Raw genomic sequence first — 16,296 nt, forward strand, 5'->3', positions numbered from 1 at the left:
TACTGTTGTTAAAAAAAGTTACAGACTCCCGTTGTAGAATTACTTGCATCAGGAAGCTAATTCGAAAAATCAATTCTCCACGTCCGGAACGTATCGAGTAAAGGCAACGAAGCGCCGTCACTTGGTTTTAATCATCGCACGCAGCCGCGAATTCGGGAACCCGCGGGAACCATGTCGATCCTCGCTCGCGCGTCACTCGCGTGGTCGCACACCATGGCACGATGGCACATAGTGCGCGCCAACGGGAACGGGAGCCCCTGGACTTCCGGGATACCGCCAATCGCCAACCGGGATCCGTTGGCCACACGAGATGGCGGGTGAACCGACAAGAACTCGACGACGCAGTCGGAAGTACGTACCCATGATGCATCACCAATTGTCAACATGGCGGACATGGTTGAAAGTAAGTAAACTTTGCGTTATTTTCGGAGAAATTAACAGGGCGAACGGCTACGGGCGACCGTACCAATCGTCACCCGCGGAATCTGCGTTCCCGGTTTAACGATTCGGCGAGTCGCGCCGCGCGCGGTACGCCTGCGTCGTCCGCAATCGCCGTTCGAATTCGGCGTACGGGTGCGGGTTGGGTTTAAAATTTCAAAAATCATCAACACACGATTCAAGCGGGATTCCGTCGTGAACTCCGCGCCCGGCGCTACGAACGACGGCATCGAGGTCTGAACGTTCGCGTCCGTACCACGGTCGTTCGCGCGACACCGATCCGCGGCGACGGCGGCAACGGCACCGCGGATCCAACGCGAGCGGTTTATCAAACACCCCTCTCGAGTTTGGTTATGTCGCCTTTACGCCTGGTGCTGACTGGCGGTGCACGGTCGATACTCCCACGGCGAATTCGCCGATTTCACGCTCCGTAATTTTGTCCCACGAGCCGGGGGGGATTGACACACAGATATCTTTCCCGTCTCGCGTCTTGACCCGGTTGGATTCATGTTTTTTCATTTATGCATGCATTGGCTGTTCTGTGTTTCTTTTTTAATTTCTCGATTTTATTCTTTCGCGCACGAAGTAAATTTGTACACATTGTAGACATATATTGTTAGGTTTATTAGTAATTATTTGGAATAATTTTGGATTGAACACTAATAAATTTATTTGTAAATAGCTATACTATGTACACAATATAGATTTAAATGTGAAAGAAATTATTTCTGCATTAATCATACATATATGATTATGTACTTATTTTAAATTTATTAAGGTGAATCTGCAGAGGCACTGTTGTCCATAAAAAATGGCGGGTATCCATCTGTAGATGAAATTAAGACCGAAATAATGGATGACGATACGATGGATATGGATGAGCAACACAATTTGAATAACTCAATGGATCAACAAATGGATACAGAGGAGTCGGAACCGATACCGGAACTGGGACCTGCAGCTTTGGGTCTGCAAAGAGTAGGTACTCAGCCACCCTCCAAGCCAAATCCTCCAACGCAACCAGTACAGGTGTTGAATCGCAGAGGGATGCCAGCAAGAATCAGGAAAAAGAACAAATTATTCTACGACGACGTCTTGATCAATCATCCACACCACAGGTGAATTATTCTTCTTGTATCTGAAATAGGAATTAATAGTAATTAGATTGATTTTATTAATTGATTAAATGTATAAATAATTATAGAATTAAGAAAGATCCTGCAGCTGTAGAAGCGAAACAATCTCCCAAAAAAATGATGCGACCATCCCCAGTAAAGAGGCAGGCCAAGATTTCAAGTACACCAAAAAGTATAAGTTTGTCTTCGCAACCAGCAACTCCTGTGACGACTCCGGTCAAACAGCATAAGGAGCCCGATAAGTTAGCGCAGCTTGCATCGCCGGATCGTAAAATAGGACAGAAGATTGGCATGAGACTAAGAAATCTGTTAAAGCTACCAAAGGCGCATAAATGGGTCTGTTATGAGTGGTTTTACAGCAATATTGATAAGTACGTATAAATTTTACATAAAATTAAAAAGGATAATAATAATATGAAGCCTTTTGTGTTCACGACGCTAGAAATTGTTTCAAGATGGAAGAAAGTCGATCAATTGCATTGAATGGTTGAATTGATCAAATGTGATAAGTCAATTCTTTCTTCCCTCGAAGATCTCGAAGCAATTTTCAGCATCGTAGATATGAGGCTTTAAAGAGGCTTAAAAATCAGTTTTCTTAATGCTGCAATGTTTTTTTGTAGGATATTATTTGAGGGCGACAATGATTTTATGATATGTTTGAAAGAATCGTTTCCGCAATTGAAAACTCGTAAACTCACGCGTGTGGAATGGTGTAAGATTAGGAGGATGATGGGCAAACCGCGAAGATGTTCGCAGTCGTTTTTTGAGGAGGAGAGACGCGAGCTAGAGAGGAAGAGACAGAAAATACGGATGCTGCAACAGAGGAAGACAGCGGACATAAGCAGTTTCAAGGATCTGCCACCGGAAATTCCACTGCAATTAGTAATCGGTACGAAAGTAACTGCGAGATTAAGGAAACCGCAGGATGGTTTATTCACTGGCAGTATTGACGCCGTCGACACCAGCAATAATACCTACAGAATTACGTTTGAGAGAGCTGGACTTGGGACACATAGCGTTCCTGATTATGAAGTTTTGGTATGTTTATTTTTCCCAAAGAAGATGTCTATATTTATGTTCACATATTAATATAAAATTATCTCTACTAGTCGAATGAGCCACCGGAAACGATCAGCTTGGCATCATTCTCACAGAAATTCAGACCACGGCCTTTACAATACGTACCTTCACCGCCGTATATGATGAAATTATCTCCGCGATTGACTAATGACCCTCTGATATCCAACGCTTCTGCATCCATTCCGAAAAAGGCGAATACTGGTGGTACAGTGAATGGTTTTCCGTTGAAATTGCTCGAACTTATGGTTAAAGTAAACAAGATATTAACAACTAAGAAGAATAAAATTAAGAGATTGAAAGAGATGAACGGAGAAGCTGAAAAGAGACGTTCCTTGGGTGAATCGCTCCCTCCTGACTTCGAAAAAAAATACGCAGGGTACAATTAACCAAATACATAAACAATTCTGTTAAAATATATTTTAAAAAATGCTTTTTTACAATATACCATATTATCGTTTCCAGAATAATTGTCGAGTTAGAGAGAATGAATCAAGCTCTCCAAGACTTTTTGAACGAAATACAAGAATTGTGTCAAGAAATGGCGCCCGAACCTAGCGTAGCGGCGATGTTAGCACCGTCCCACCTCCGAGAGAAGTGCAAACAAGAAGCGGCAGATATGGTCGCTAAACATAACGCAATGAATGACAAAGCACCAGGAAAAATGACTCAATTGATAACGGATTTGACTGCGTTGATGTTACAAGTGAAAGTAAGATAAATAGATATTGCTGGTAAATAATTTTTTCTTCGCTTATCTAATACTAAAGATATTATTTTCTTTATCACAGAGCTTATCAGATTCCGATCGAAATGCGTACGAGCTCAAGGTGTTACAAGGTACTATGGAGCAGATAAGATCGAAACTCAGCCCGCAGAATCAGCAAGTATTTCAAAACTGTGTAGAAATTCACATGCAGCGCATTCAAGTAGGCCTAGGACAAATGGGTCCTCTAACGCCATTTATGGCGCAAAGAGTTTGAAAATGAGACAAAAACTAATAGTATATATTCTTACAAAAGTGTACAGTATAATACGATCATGGCATCACGATATTTTTTAGAAAAAAAGACAAGAAACTAATTCTGTATTTTCTCATCGTGTATAGGTCATATTACTAATATATTTATATAAAGTGCATGTCTACACAATATGATTTAAACAATTATAGTTTTGTATATACAGAAAAAATATTTGTTCTTCAATTACTTTAATAGTATACTCATGATACACTTAGAGGAAAATTCATGTATTGTTGGATAATATTATATGTATGGAATATATTAAATATCTAAGAGTGTTCACTTTTCAGATTTTTATGCATTGTATGTATCATCCAATTAGATATAAATATAAATGACGATTTATATTGCATTGGGTTGTAATGAGTCGATATTAGTCCGCGAATAGTAAAATTCTTCGAAATTTAACGAAATTTCCGTGCTTGTACATATGAAATCGATTTATATAGATAGATCTATAATTTGTTATAAAAGAGAAGCTTATCTCACTGCAAAGGTAATTTAAAAGCTTCAATTATATATGAGATTTATTGTCATAAATAAAATGTCTTTAATCTACTTGTATCTAGAAATGATATTTGTGCTCTATTATTTTTCTCACGAATTTGAATCACAAAAAGATTAAATAACTTTTTTAATATGTTCAATTATATTTCTTATACATAGTATTTATATGTATAATTATTTATGATTCACACTATATACGCAAATAAAAAGATGTACTTTTGATAAAAAAGAAATTTTTGAGTTAAAATATAATTCCATATAATTAAATTTAACAAATGTAATAAAAAAAGATAGATAATTTGTAATGTTACAAGTTGTACAAAATGAATTTTTTTACTATCTATAAATATATTACGCAATACATAAAGTCTTTTCAAAATAAAATGTAATATTAGTAGAGAGTAATGTCAAAAATATTCTCTTACTTATTTCATGAATTACTAAAAATAAGTGAAGGAATTTATTTCGCAAGATATCAAGTAATTCTATGCTATCTAGAATTTTCTTGCACTTGTAATTAATTTATGTAACAATACACAATTATTTGTGGTCAACAGTTAGAATATTTCAGCAGCTACCTTAACCATAAACGTTTTTTGCAATATACAATATTGTATTTTTACTATGTACATTTCCCATTATTATTATTATTATTATTATTACATTATTGATTACAATTGCAACATCCATTCCAATAGTGTCATACATGTAAATTAAGATATTTTTCAGTAACTTAAATTTTTTGCATCTTATGTTAATTCTAATAAGAATACAAATAATTACATTTTTACACAATATTTGTTGATGAAATAGCAATTGGAGAAAATTTATTAATATTTATCCAGCAATTTTCTTCGTTTATTTTCGATGATGTTCAAGTTCCTAGAGCCTTAGATAATAGCAAAATTTACATTTATGGAATGATGAAACTTGACACAAAATTGCCGATTAACCCTTTGTTGTCGTCCAGCGAGGACTCTGCATTTCACTTTGATGAAATATATCCTTCGTAAAAGGCAGAAAATAGTATTTGTGGCCATTTCTTGAGAGATTGAAATATCCTCTTGGCAATAAAGCTATTTCACAGCTAGAGAGCGTCAGTTTGCTTTGAAAGTTATAGAAGATCCCATATACCCAGGTGTGAAATATCTTTTTTGGAATAACGATTCAAGGACTATTTCTTTACTTGAAGCACCATACTTCAGTAATCTACTAAATTTTTTGCTTAAAATATTAAAATTTTTTTTTCGAAAAAAATTGTTTTACTTCTAACAATTTTTTTACTATTTAAATAATCAAATTTACTATATAAATATATATAAATAATTGAAATACATTCTTTAAACCTTAAGATGTAAATTGTTAATATTTTTTGTATTAATATCTCTAATACTATTTGAACTATGTACAAATGAATTTCATGCACTGGACCCAGTGAGACAATCGTGTTCCATGACAGAGGTGTGACAACGAAGGGTTAATAATAAACAAATTTTCTATTATGTATAGATTAACTTCACTTCATTCCTTAATATCCGCAGTATAATGTCAAAAAAGTCTTTGTTCATATACGCAAGCTTTGCGTATATAATCGAGGTTTGTATAATTCCTTTCTACTTTTTATGTTTATTTAACGCCTCCAACAATTCATCAGCGGCTTCACTAGTTTTCACTCTTAATAAAACTGAGACTGGTGGCGGTGAGGAATCTGGCATCGGTAAACAAAGCAACATTATCGTGTTTTTGTTCATGCGCTTCGTGGGAATATTTTGAGTTAATAAAGTATTGAGTAACAAGTTGCCCAAAGCAGTGTCGGCACGTACTATCAATTGTGTTTTTCCATTCGGTGTTGGTTTCAGATACAACATCCCGACGCCTCTGTCACTATAGTTGTTGTCTTTCTTCACAAAGACTTTACATCTGTTAAACAAGAAATTATAATTAGTGATTGTGATAAAGATAATTAAATTCTTTAAAGAATTCTGTGTAGTTTTTATATTGATACTTGCAATTTAAAAACGCAACGTACAACTTACCTTTGTTCATAAGTAGCACCTTCTTCAGCTACTGGTTTGAAATCTGGTTTCGGCGGCTCCTCATCTTCTTCATCTTTTTCATTGTCAGTTTTGTCTTCAACATCTTGCGGCTTTACCGCTTGAGGAGCAAATGAAAATGGCTTTGCACTATAAATTACAAAACCATGTTTTTGCATTTTGTTTAATATATAATAATTAAAGTTGTTAATGAACATTACCTTCCAAAGCTAAATCCTGCAGTCACATTACTGGTAGTGGAACTTTGTCCAAAACTAAAAGTGGGAAAAGTAGGAGCGGTACATTTTGGAGCAACACATGTGAATTTGGTTTCCTCTTCATTTGTATTTCCACTGTCCGAAACAACAGGTTTGTGTAAGAAGGGATTACTTTCAACATTGATGTTGCTAAATACATCCTTACTAGCGACATTCGATTCTATGTTTCCAAAAATAGATCTGCTTTTATCAGACGTGATATCTGTACTACCAAATATAGATGACTTAGGACTTTCCGTTTTCTGTTCTGCGTTACTGAATATCGATTTGGTATTCGCAGTGATGTTAGAGAATATCGACTTCTCAGGTTTCCATTCTGTTCCCGCAATTAAAACAGGCTTTGTATTTACACTTAAATTGCTAAATGATGATTTTTCTGGTTTCTTCTCCATGCTCACATCTTGTTTGCTATCGTTTTGTGCAGCCTGCGTCGTATGCTCCAAAGTGTGCGAGGTCTGTGCCTTGGTACTTTCTTCCTTTGATGTAATCTCTTTCAAGTATTTCTCATAATCCTTAAATATAGGTGTCAATATACAAAATGGATTCGCGTCTACATGACTCTTTATCCATGTAGCAACGCTCTCGTTCAATCCCTTTAGTTTAGCATAATAATCTGAGGAGTGACTTTTTGTCTTTTCAGTCTCTTGCACAACTTTTTTTTTATTTGCACCCATATTCGATGTCTGCAATTTAGTACCCTCTTCCTTTTTATCTGCATTGATTTCAGGAATCTTGGAAGCACCGTTGCTTGCAATTTGCCTGCTACTTGTATTTTCAGTTGTCACTGACACTGGAGTTACGCTAGTAGTGTTTGCGCTACTACTAGCTAGAAAGCTAAACGGCGATGAACTTGTTACAGGAGTAGTTTTAAAACCTGCGAATGATCCAAATGCACTTTTTGTTGGAGATCCCTGGAAGTTAATCCAAAATAAGGATAAAGATATATAAAATCCATATATAAACAGCCAGCATATTTCCTTACATCCTTTGATGGCAAACGACGCCTAGCTGTTTTTATAACTCTCTTCTCGAGTATATCATTTGACGCTAATGCAAATGTTCCAGCATCCTCTGGCTCGTTCTCCTCGTTCCAGTTGTCATGATTCAATTCCGTTGTTGCGGTTCGTTTGCCTGACATTTCTACTACCTAGTAAAAGAAAAAAACATTAACAATTAAATAAATGTGTTAATGAAAAATAATAATTACTTAGAAAAAGAAGTTAAAATCGTACTTTCTAGCACCGTATCAGTCAATTTAAAATAACAAATTGACTTACAAGAAAGGAATTGCTCAAAATTACACGATAAAACGTGAATATATAAATTTTTCTTTCTTATAAAATATAAAATAAGAAATCAAAGGTACGTTTACAGAGTATTTTGTACGAAGTGATTTGGTCGATATCACGTTGTTAGATAAGGTTATGTTTCAAGCTATCATTCCGGCAAGTTTCTCACGCGAGAATCATTGTACGAAATTACTCTGACAGACGCCTCGGAACGAATTACTCTGTCAGCGGTTGAGAAAGACGCAAAAACGAGGAGCAAGTGCCATTGCATAATCCGGCAGCGGCGGCGGAACGGAGATATCGATTTTTATTGCACTCACCTTGTATACCGAAGAAATTGAAACGTTTGCCGCGACGTTCCGCGATAACCATTGAATAATAAAAAATACCCGGGAAAGGGCATGAAGCGAAAATACATTGTTAGACTTCTGCGAACAGAGGACGCAGCGAAGCTCGCCGCGTGGCGAGGAAGTCGGCGCGATAGCCAATCAGAGTTGGACAGATTTTAACTCCATCCGCCAAACCTTTTCCACCCGGCGAAAAATTTGATTGGCTGCCGAGCCGGCTTCCGCCACGCGGCAAGCTTTACCGCGTCCTGTGTGCAGGAGCCATGACGGGTCAACTCATCTCTCTACACCTCATTTAGAATGCAGCATATTTTGTCTTGTAGAGAAAATATTTTGCTATCAGACTATTTTTAGCTCATTTCCTACAAAGCTACAAAAGCCTTTAAAAGTATAAATTTTATAATTTTACTTTTAAACGTACGTGTTACAGCGAGAGAAATTCGTCTGAAAATTTATCAAAGTGCGCACAAAAAAGAACTGTCGACGCACAGTTTGTTTTTAAAATTTCCCAAAATATTTAAACTTGATACAAGAGATAAATAATTTTATATTCGGGTGTTGAAGAAAGACAGAGAAAATGCAACATCCGGCGCTTGTATCGTGCCAGTGTTGCAAATCGACGGGAGTTGTCGTCACGGTCGTGGCTTGTATGGCTCGTTGATTGGTTGGCGAAATGCGACGACGATGGCGCGACGAATCAGAAAGCGAAATTTTGGAAACTGCGAGGGCGCGAGGGTTCCCGAGCCGTCATGTCCGGTTGAGGCGGAGGATCTTTCTCTTCTTTGTAAGCTATAAGCCGGCATTGTTACAAGGAACCCGGTCCATTATAAGATCCATTATCCAGCGAGGACGTCGGCCACAGATCCGTGTCACGAGCGTAGAATATCTGCTCGCAGATCGTGCTCCGATTTCGGTTTCTGAACCGGGAGACGACGCGCCTCGACGACGTGTTGGCGGTTGGCACCCCGAGGGTCTGGGACACGAGCTCGAGTCTATCTACAGTTGCGCGGAGCAGCGTGCGAAGAACGCTTGAAAAAGCACGATGGCGGCAGCGGTAGACTTCCAAAATCAGTCACAAACGGACGGTATGCAGGAACCGGCGGGTAACCAGCAGCAGGCGCACTCCGCGCAGGAATCTCATCATCATCAGAATCAGGAGCATAGTCAGCACCAGCAGCAACACTCCTCTTCGCAGCCGGCGCAGCAACAGGCGACCGCCGGTATTCCCGGGAAGGACGACGAGCGTAAATTGTTCATTGGCGGATTGTCCCGCAACACCACCGATAAGGAGCTCCGAGACCATTTCGGCAAGTTCGGTGAGATCGAGAGCATCTCGGTGAAGGTCGATCCTCACACTGGCGTTTCGCGCGGTTTCGCCTTCATGGTATTCACCAATCCCAAGACCATCGACAAGCTGCTCGCATCCGGCGAACATTACATCAACAAGCGCAAGGTTCGTAAGCGACGCCACTAGGCGGGACGGTTGTACATCCCACGTGTCGTATCCTTATGCTACGAGCTTTTGGTCAAGATCCGCTTAACGCTACTAATGCTCCGAGTATTTCATTAACCAAATAAAGAATAAAGAATTTTATGAATTGACCAATCGTAAGATATTTCGAAGTATTTGTAGTGTTAAGGGCCACTTTAACCTTTTCCTATTAACTTTAATCGGCAATTAACTCAATTGTCTAGATAGCACTAATGTTATTTGTTTTCATTATGGTGTCAAATTGTTATAAAAAATATTATTTTGTCATAAAAATAAAAATAAATAATTTCAGCTTGCTAATTGGATTGATTGAATTAATTGGAGTAAGTCAGAGTAACGCTACAAAAGCATTGTATGATTCAATTAATTAAATTCTTTGATTAATTAATTAATAAGATTGTTTGTTTTAATTGCGTATTAAAATTAAGTGGAGTTAGACGAAATGGCTTGAAATGTACTTCAATTTTTGTAATTCAGTATGACATTACAGGCAAGCTTCCACCACTTTGTGTATATATATTCAAGTAATTTTTTTATGTTTATATAGGTAGATCCTAAACGAGTCAGCAAAAAACCTCAACATGGTAAAATCTTCGTGGGTGGTCTTACTCCCGAGATCACAGATGACGACATCAAGAGCTACTTCAGCCAGTATGGTACCATTGTCGAGTTGCAGGCGCCTTTTGACAAAGTCAAGAATCAACGTAAAGGTTTTTGCTTTATCACGTTCGATTCGAAGGAGGTCGTGTACAAATTGTTGAAAACGCCTAAGCAGACGATTAATGGTAAGGAAGTAGACGTCAAGAAAGTGAAGGTTAATCCAGATCCAAGAAATCAGGGCTTCTGGGCACCTGGCTACGGATATGGATACTGTGGTGGATATGGCTACATCCCCGACTACAACGGTTATCATAACTATGATGACATGTACGCGAATTACGATTATGCTGGTTACGATGGCTACGACAATATGGGATATGGTCCCAAGCCGCGAGGTAACGGTCCGGGACCGCGTCAATTTCAGAGACATCAACCATATTGAGAGAGAGTGTGAGGGAGAGAAAGAGAGAGAGAGAGAAAGAAAAAATGTGTATGTATGAGAGAGAGAAAGAGAAAAGTATGTAACTGAGAGAGGTATATCTCTTGGTTATTACAACCTTTGATTATTACGAGTAGAACCTTTTATTATAGGTGGGACAATATTTCGTCTACCAAACCGAGACTGAATCCGGGATTTCGGGCGAAAATGTAAAAAAAAAACCACAAAAAACAAAAAAGAAGAAAAACAGAATCAGAAGCAGACAGCAGAGAAAAAGTGATCAAGATAGCTTAACGAATTGTAAAGTTCATTAAGCACAGAAAAAAAGCCTCGAATTCCCCGAATTTAGTGCGTTATGAAGGAAGCTTGCGCAAGTAATTGTATCAGTGGATATTAACAGTAACAATTAAGAATAACATTATTAATATTTTCGTTTAACAAACGTTGGCAATTATTTCAATGAACTTGCTAAGCAAGATTCCTGAAATCCGAATCAAGAAAATGAATACACGTTTGTTACAGTATCACTGACCCTCGTGTGTACTATCTGTATATTAAACAAGAAAACTTGTATGGTTTGCTCTTGGTTGTATCATGTTGTATGCTTCTTGCATTTAGGCTGTGTTTGGAAAGCGCGCTATTGTCGCTATTAAGTCATTCTACTCTTGATTTACATCCAGTGAATGATCAAGGTAGAACATCATATGAAACTGTGGATAATGCGCTTTCCAAATGTATCTTTAGAGTGAAAAGGGCATACAATGCATGTGCATGATGTATAGAGTGATGAGCGTGAAAGAGAAGAAAGTTCAAAGGATTTAGTTAGAAAGAACAAACCTCTATATATATATATAAAACAAACATCGATGAGATATCTAATATTAATCATCGTAATAAAATCGTGCTTTTTACTATGTCGATAATTTTGTATCGTGCAAAATATGTTTTCCGAATAAGTGAAATACAAACAAACCTTACAATATGGGATACAATAGCATGAAAGATTTTTTCTTGCGCAGAACCAGCGGCAATTACAATAAGTTCACATTTGATGAACGTTTTTCTGTATTTGTATGAGCAAAGTTTGTATAATACAGTATTAACTTTACACGGTCAATATTATCAGTACTAATAATACTGATAATATTTCTGATCATATGTGGTTAATATTGATGTAAAATATGCAGTGAAATATTCACATTTCTTGATTCTCTTGAGCATCGATATCATTGTATGATAGGAATACTGACAGTAACAATTGCAAAGCTGCTTTTTATGCTTAATATAATCACTTGGTGTGTAAAGAGGCGTATCAGTAAATTAAAATTTTTTAGTTAAGCGAGAAGAGTTTTGTCGCAAGTTCTGAAATACGATTTGCCCTATTTCATCTATTCATATATTCCTAATTTTCTATTATTATATATATCCATTTATATTGGATTATCCAAAAAGCTTGTGCCACATTTTTAGAAAATATTTGCTAAAACAATACAAGTACTTGAATACGTTTAGTTTTTAGTATTCATGAAGGATTACAAAAATCTACGCGTTTGTGGCACAAACATTTCGGAAAATCCAATTCTTTAGTAACCTATCTTAGCAGTCATTTATACGTTAAAAATTTGAGTTTTATTATATTACTTTCTTATAGTTAGCAATTGTACTTCAGACTATGCTTCCAATTTAATGCGTGTAACAGTTCAAATTGTCAAATGCGCGCAATCTTAATTTTTACAGTTGCAGTCTAATTATATTATCGAAAAAGAATAATCCACGGAGAAAATACAGGCTAATCTGAATTTAACATGGTTATTGGTTGAAAGAAAATTTACATTATGAACTGTTTATGATTACAATACTGAAGCTTCTTACAATCATATGATAATATAGGTGTGACTTTAACCTTGACAATATCATCACAATACCGAGTATTGTGATTATCGAAGTCGATTGAAGTTGAAGTTGATGATTAATCATTGAAGTTGTTTGAATTCGAAGAATAACAATAAAGCAGAGGATTCAAATTCGTTGAATTTTATGAAATTTTTCATTAATAATATTAGGATGTAACTTAATGATATTAGAATCTTTTTAATTTTTGCACACTCAATAGAGGCTATGAAATCAATAATTCGTAATATAATGTGAAACGTGTTATATTCATTCGATTTTGTGTTCTCACCGACAAGGTTTTTTTAACTCTGCAGTTTAATTTTTTTTTGCAAATTAGTGAACATCAAGTATTTCATTCTCTTATAACTTGTGAACTAGGGTCGACAAACTGAGAATACAAACAGCAAGATATTTTCAGTGTTGATCAGAATAATTCATCTGAAATATCAAAAATATTAGAGAATATATTCTACTGTTGGGAAAAATTTAATCAATTTATTAATTAATACGATTAAAAATTTAGTTCGATGTTTAATAGATCGATATAGAAAAGATTTATAGGAAATATTTGAAAAAATAATTTCCAGAATATGTAAATACAGATCAACTTTGCTGTATTGATTATGACAATGCAATGCTAATTAAATTATATGATTACATAGACACAGAAACATTCAAATTTTACGGGAAATATCTTGATTATGGATATAATAAGCGATAAAAATTTTTTTATGAGGAATACTCCAAAGAGAGTTGAAACATTCGATGTTTAGTTGATTGAAAATAAATGTTTCTGATTAAAAATATCATTAATTAGCAGTTATTCGTTTTAGTCACTGATTTATATATACTATTCTTATAGTATATTTAATTTATGTTATCGATTTGATTGGACATCATACATATTAATCAATGTACATATTGAACTGTTAATGCTATAACATATGTTTTGTATTTCACTTTAAAATAATTCTACTAGATATATGTCAATGCCAGTACAATTGTCTCGTATTACAACTATTATTTCTGGCAAATGTTTTTAAATATAACAAATACAATATCAAATGATACAATGATCAAATATTGCATTTTGCAAAAGTTCGATTATTTTAGTTAAAAACGAAAACTTAATTGAGATTAACTATTCGATTACAATTATATATATAATTACATAATATCATACATATTTTAGTTATTTTAATTAATAAGTTAATGTCCAATACTAGCTCTTGGCAATATCATGTATATTTTTCTTGAATATTTTTGTCTTACTTTATTATTTACGTACATTTACACAAATTGATAACTTTTGTGTTATAAGATTTACTAAAATTTACATTTAAAATAAGTAAGAATAAGGAAATTAAAATTAGTTGATTATGGGTGACATTAGTTCCATGTTTTTGCCTATAATATATCAGTTTGTCGGTCCTAATACAAATGAAATAATTTCTATTATTTGTACAAATTCAGGATCTCATATCCTGATTATAAATAAACATTTTAATTGTAATATTCTATCTTAAATAGAAATTGAATATTATCTACGAAACATTTGCATTGTAATAAATCACAAAATTAATATCGCGACCACATTTTGATTATATAAGAGTTTTTATAAAATAGTCTTTTACAATACCTCAGTACGTGTAACTGTATTGAAGGACAGTTACTTTTTGAAGGACAGTATTAAAGCCATTTTGTTGCAATAATAACAAAATTGATGCGCCAGTAACCGTTCGGATTAGCCAATTTTTTCTACCATAAATTTCTATTATATTAATTCAAGGTTCTGCTTAGAAATCTCGCTGGTATCTCTTTCTGAGAGAGGTAGATTATAAACGATAACTATGGGAAACGCCTTTTTGAGACTGGACAAAACGATAATTACATTCATAGTATACTCACGAGTCCTAATGATTACAAAGAAAGTATCATATATTGTACATCCATTTCAAAGAATTTCGCCTTTAATTTCTGAGCGTGTTTTTTTTTCAAAGCTTTGCCGTTAAAAGCGCAATTTAACTAAAGTATTTGGTCTTCTTCTCCACCACGTTTATGTTCTCTTCACAATTACAAGCTCTCGCTTTATTGAAAGAGAAAAAGAAACTAATATTCAAGGATCAAAATCTATTTCTTTTTGTGCTTAACTCATAATAGAAATGTTGGCTGATAACATGTAAAATGTAATTTAGTCTTGTAAGAGTAGTAATCTAATGATAACTTATAGTTACTATCGAGATTGGATTATACATATATCGTACGTGTGCGTGCACATGTGCATTCATGCATGGCATGCGTGCACGCGTGCCCACGCGTACGTGTGTTTGTAATAGATACGAAACACGCGGAAACGCGAAAAATCAATACTTAGAAAATAAAAAAAAATTTTAAAATTATATAATTAAAATATGAACGTCCTGGGTATACACGTGAAGTGCACGCGAGCGACGAATCCAACCAAAAACTTCCTGCTGTCGACAAAATAGCACATCTAGTTATGAGAAAAATGAAGCATCCTTGCGATTTAACCATAATTTATACATGTATTTAACGCAGCATGTCGTGTCATATTATCGATATCCTAAATGTATCATAAAATGTATATCGCCATAGCTAATTGCTGGCAGTTTGTCTCTAATAACGTAAGATGGATAAAACCTATCTTGAAACAAAGTTCTATTATTTGCGTCTCGTCTGTGTACGGTCTGCGTGTCTCGGTCTGTAATACAAAAAAAAAAAGAAAAATAGGATAAGCGCTAGACATAGAGCTAGACATGAAGATAATTCAGGAGGCGTTGAGTTGAGAGTGTGATAAAGGCTTCCCTAACTGATCCAGGTGACCAGAATGTTTAAGGCGCGAAGCGCGACTGGAGATGATGAGCAAGTTTAACGTTTCTTTTACATTTCTATCGAGCAGCGAGTTCCTGTTCGCCGTGCAAAGACTGTCCTTCATATCGCGAAAAGACTGTTAACACAAGTGATGATACAGGCACTAGAAAACCTCGACAATTAATAGAACTTGCGGTTTCGACCACAAAAATTGAAAGAATTAACCGATTAACATAATTGTAAAGAATGTAGATAAGACGCAATGGGACTACATTTAGATACATCGAAATTATATTGTAACGAGGCCGAAAAAGCTACATTCAAAAAAAAAGGTTTTTTCTCAGACGTTGCAAAGGCATCAACGGTTTGGCTCAACTTACCATCGATGTAAAAGTTTAATGGATTTCTCGTGCGAGTGAACGTACATTCACTCGAAAAGATAGTAGAGGATCGAGGAGCTAAGCTAATTAATGTCTTTGAAATTAAATCTGTATACCGTGTATACTATATTTGCTGCGTGCGGAAATATATATTGAGAATGATGAAGACAAGAAGTAGAGTAGAGTCAGAGGAAGAAAAATTAAAGAAAAACAAGACAGATATTTTGTTACTATTAATTACTATTCGCCTGTTTCACCCATGACACAATGTATATTTTAATTATAGCAAAAAAAAAGAATAAAAATGCCGATTATTTCAATTGTTCCCTTGTGGCATTATAATATAACACACACACACACACATAAATATATATAAATATACTAATTCCAATATATACAACATGTAAAATTATAATTCTTTGTTTTCTCTTATATTCTAGGATCTCTTTTTTTTTTTAAGATTGATAATTGTGAAGATAGCGTTTTTATTTTATACATATATGGATGTATATGTGTCTGTATTCTTTATTTAA

The 16,296-nt window shown here is 35.3% G+C and overlaps 3 protein-coding genes across 8 annotated transcripts; 2 read left to right on the forward strand and 1 right to left on the reverse strand.

Annotated features, from left to right (window-relative positions):
* On the forward strand, positions 1-4,025 carry LOC105832002 (protein lin-9 homolog; the record flags this gene model as incomplete). Its single annotated transcript, XM_012672570.3, is given in 7 exon segments — positions 1-403; positions 1,217-1,556; positions 1,643-1,945; positions 2,195-2,612; positions 2,684-3,030; positions 3,117-3,363; positions 3,443-4,025. Coding segments are annotated over 7 exon segments (1,866 nt in total). The 3' UTR covers positions 3,635-4,025.
* A 396-nt stretch (positions 4,026-4,421) lies between these two features.
* On the reverse strand, positions 4,422-8,210 carry LOC105832015 (nuclear pore complex protein Nup50). 5 transcript variants are annotated; one of them, XM_012672612.3, is made up of 5 exons: positions 8,101-8,210; positions 7,474-7,638; positions 6,435-7,402; positions 6,217-6,363; positions 4,422-6,100 (listed from the first exon to the last, which is right to left on the reverse strand). In XM_012672612.3, exons 2-5 carry the CDS (start codon positions 7,627-7,629, stop codon positions 5,794-5,796), a joined length of 1,578 nt encoding a protein of 525 aa, XP_012528066.2. In that variant the 5' UTR covers positions 7,630-7,638; positions 8,101-8,210; the 3' UTR covers positions 4,422-5,793. The 5 variants fall into 5 exon arrangements, with proteins under 5 accessions (XP_012528066.2, XP_012528042.2, XP_012528052.2 ...); XM_012672588.3 differs by lacking the exon at positions 8,101-8,210 and adding an exon at positions 7,974-8,094; XM_012672598.3 differs by lacking the exon at positions 8,101-8,210 and adding an exon at positions 7,864-8,087.
* A 678-nt stretch (positions 8,211-8,888) lies between these two features.
* Positions 8,889-16,083, forward strand: LOC105832141 (RNA-binding protein squid). Of its 2 annotated transcripts, XM_012672827.3 has the most exons (3): positions 8,889-9,580; positions 10,167-10,614; positions 10,811-16,083. In XM_012672827.3, exons 1-3 carry the CDS (start codon positions 9,170-9,172, stop codon positions 10,843-10,845), a joined length of 894 nt encoding a protein of 297 aa, XP_012528281.1. In that variant the 5' UTR covers positions 8,889-9,169; the 3' UTR covers positions 10,846-16,083. The 2 variants fall into 2 exon arrangements, with proteins under 2 accessions (XP_012528281.1, XP_012528273.1); XM_012672819.3 differs by having other exon boundaries at positions 10,167-16,083.
* The last annotated feature ends 213 nt before the right edge of the window (positions 16,084-16,296 follow it).

Source organism: Monomorium pharaonis, chromosome 10 (assembly GCF_013373865.1).
Source record: "Monomorium pharaonis isolate MP-MQ-018 chromosome 10, ASM1337386v2, whole genome shotgun sequence".
In the NCBI taxonomy this organism is placed as follows: Eukaryota; Metazoa; Arthropoda; class Insecta; order Hymenoptera; family Formicidae; genus Monomorium; species Monomorium pharaonis.

What these genes read in the sequence shown, in the direction of transcription:
- LOC105832015 (XM_012672588.3), bottom strand. Translation starts at nt 8,051, where the DNA reads ATGCAATGGCACTTGCTCCTCGTTTTTGCGTCTTTCTCAACCGCTGAC. An exon ending in GCAGGATTTAGCTTTGGAAG is followed by an intron (nt 6,364 to 6,434) that starts GTAATGTTCATT and finishes TGTAATTTATAG; the next exon opens with TGCAAAGCCATTTTCATTTG. An exon ending in GGTGCTACTTATGAACAAAG is followed by an intron (nt 6,101 to 6,216) that starts GTAAGTTGTACG and finishes CTTGTTTAACAG; the next exon opens with ATGTAAAGTCTTTGTGAAGA.
- LOC105832141 (XM_012672819.3), top strand. Translation starts at nt 9,170, where the DNA reads ATGGCGGCAGCGGTAGACTTCCAAAATCAGTCACAAACGGACGGTATG. An exon ending in ATTACATCAACAAGCGCAAG is followed by an intron (nt 9,581 to 10,166) that starts GTTCGTAAGCGA and finishes ATGTTTATATAG; the next exon opens with GTAGATCCTAAACGAGTCAG.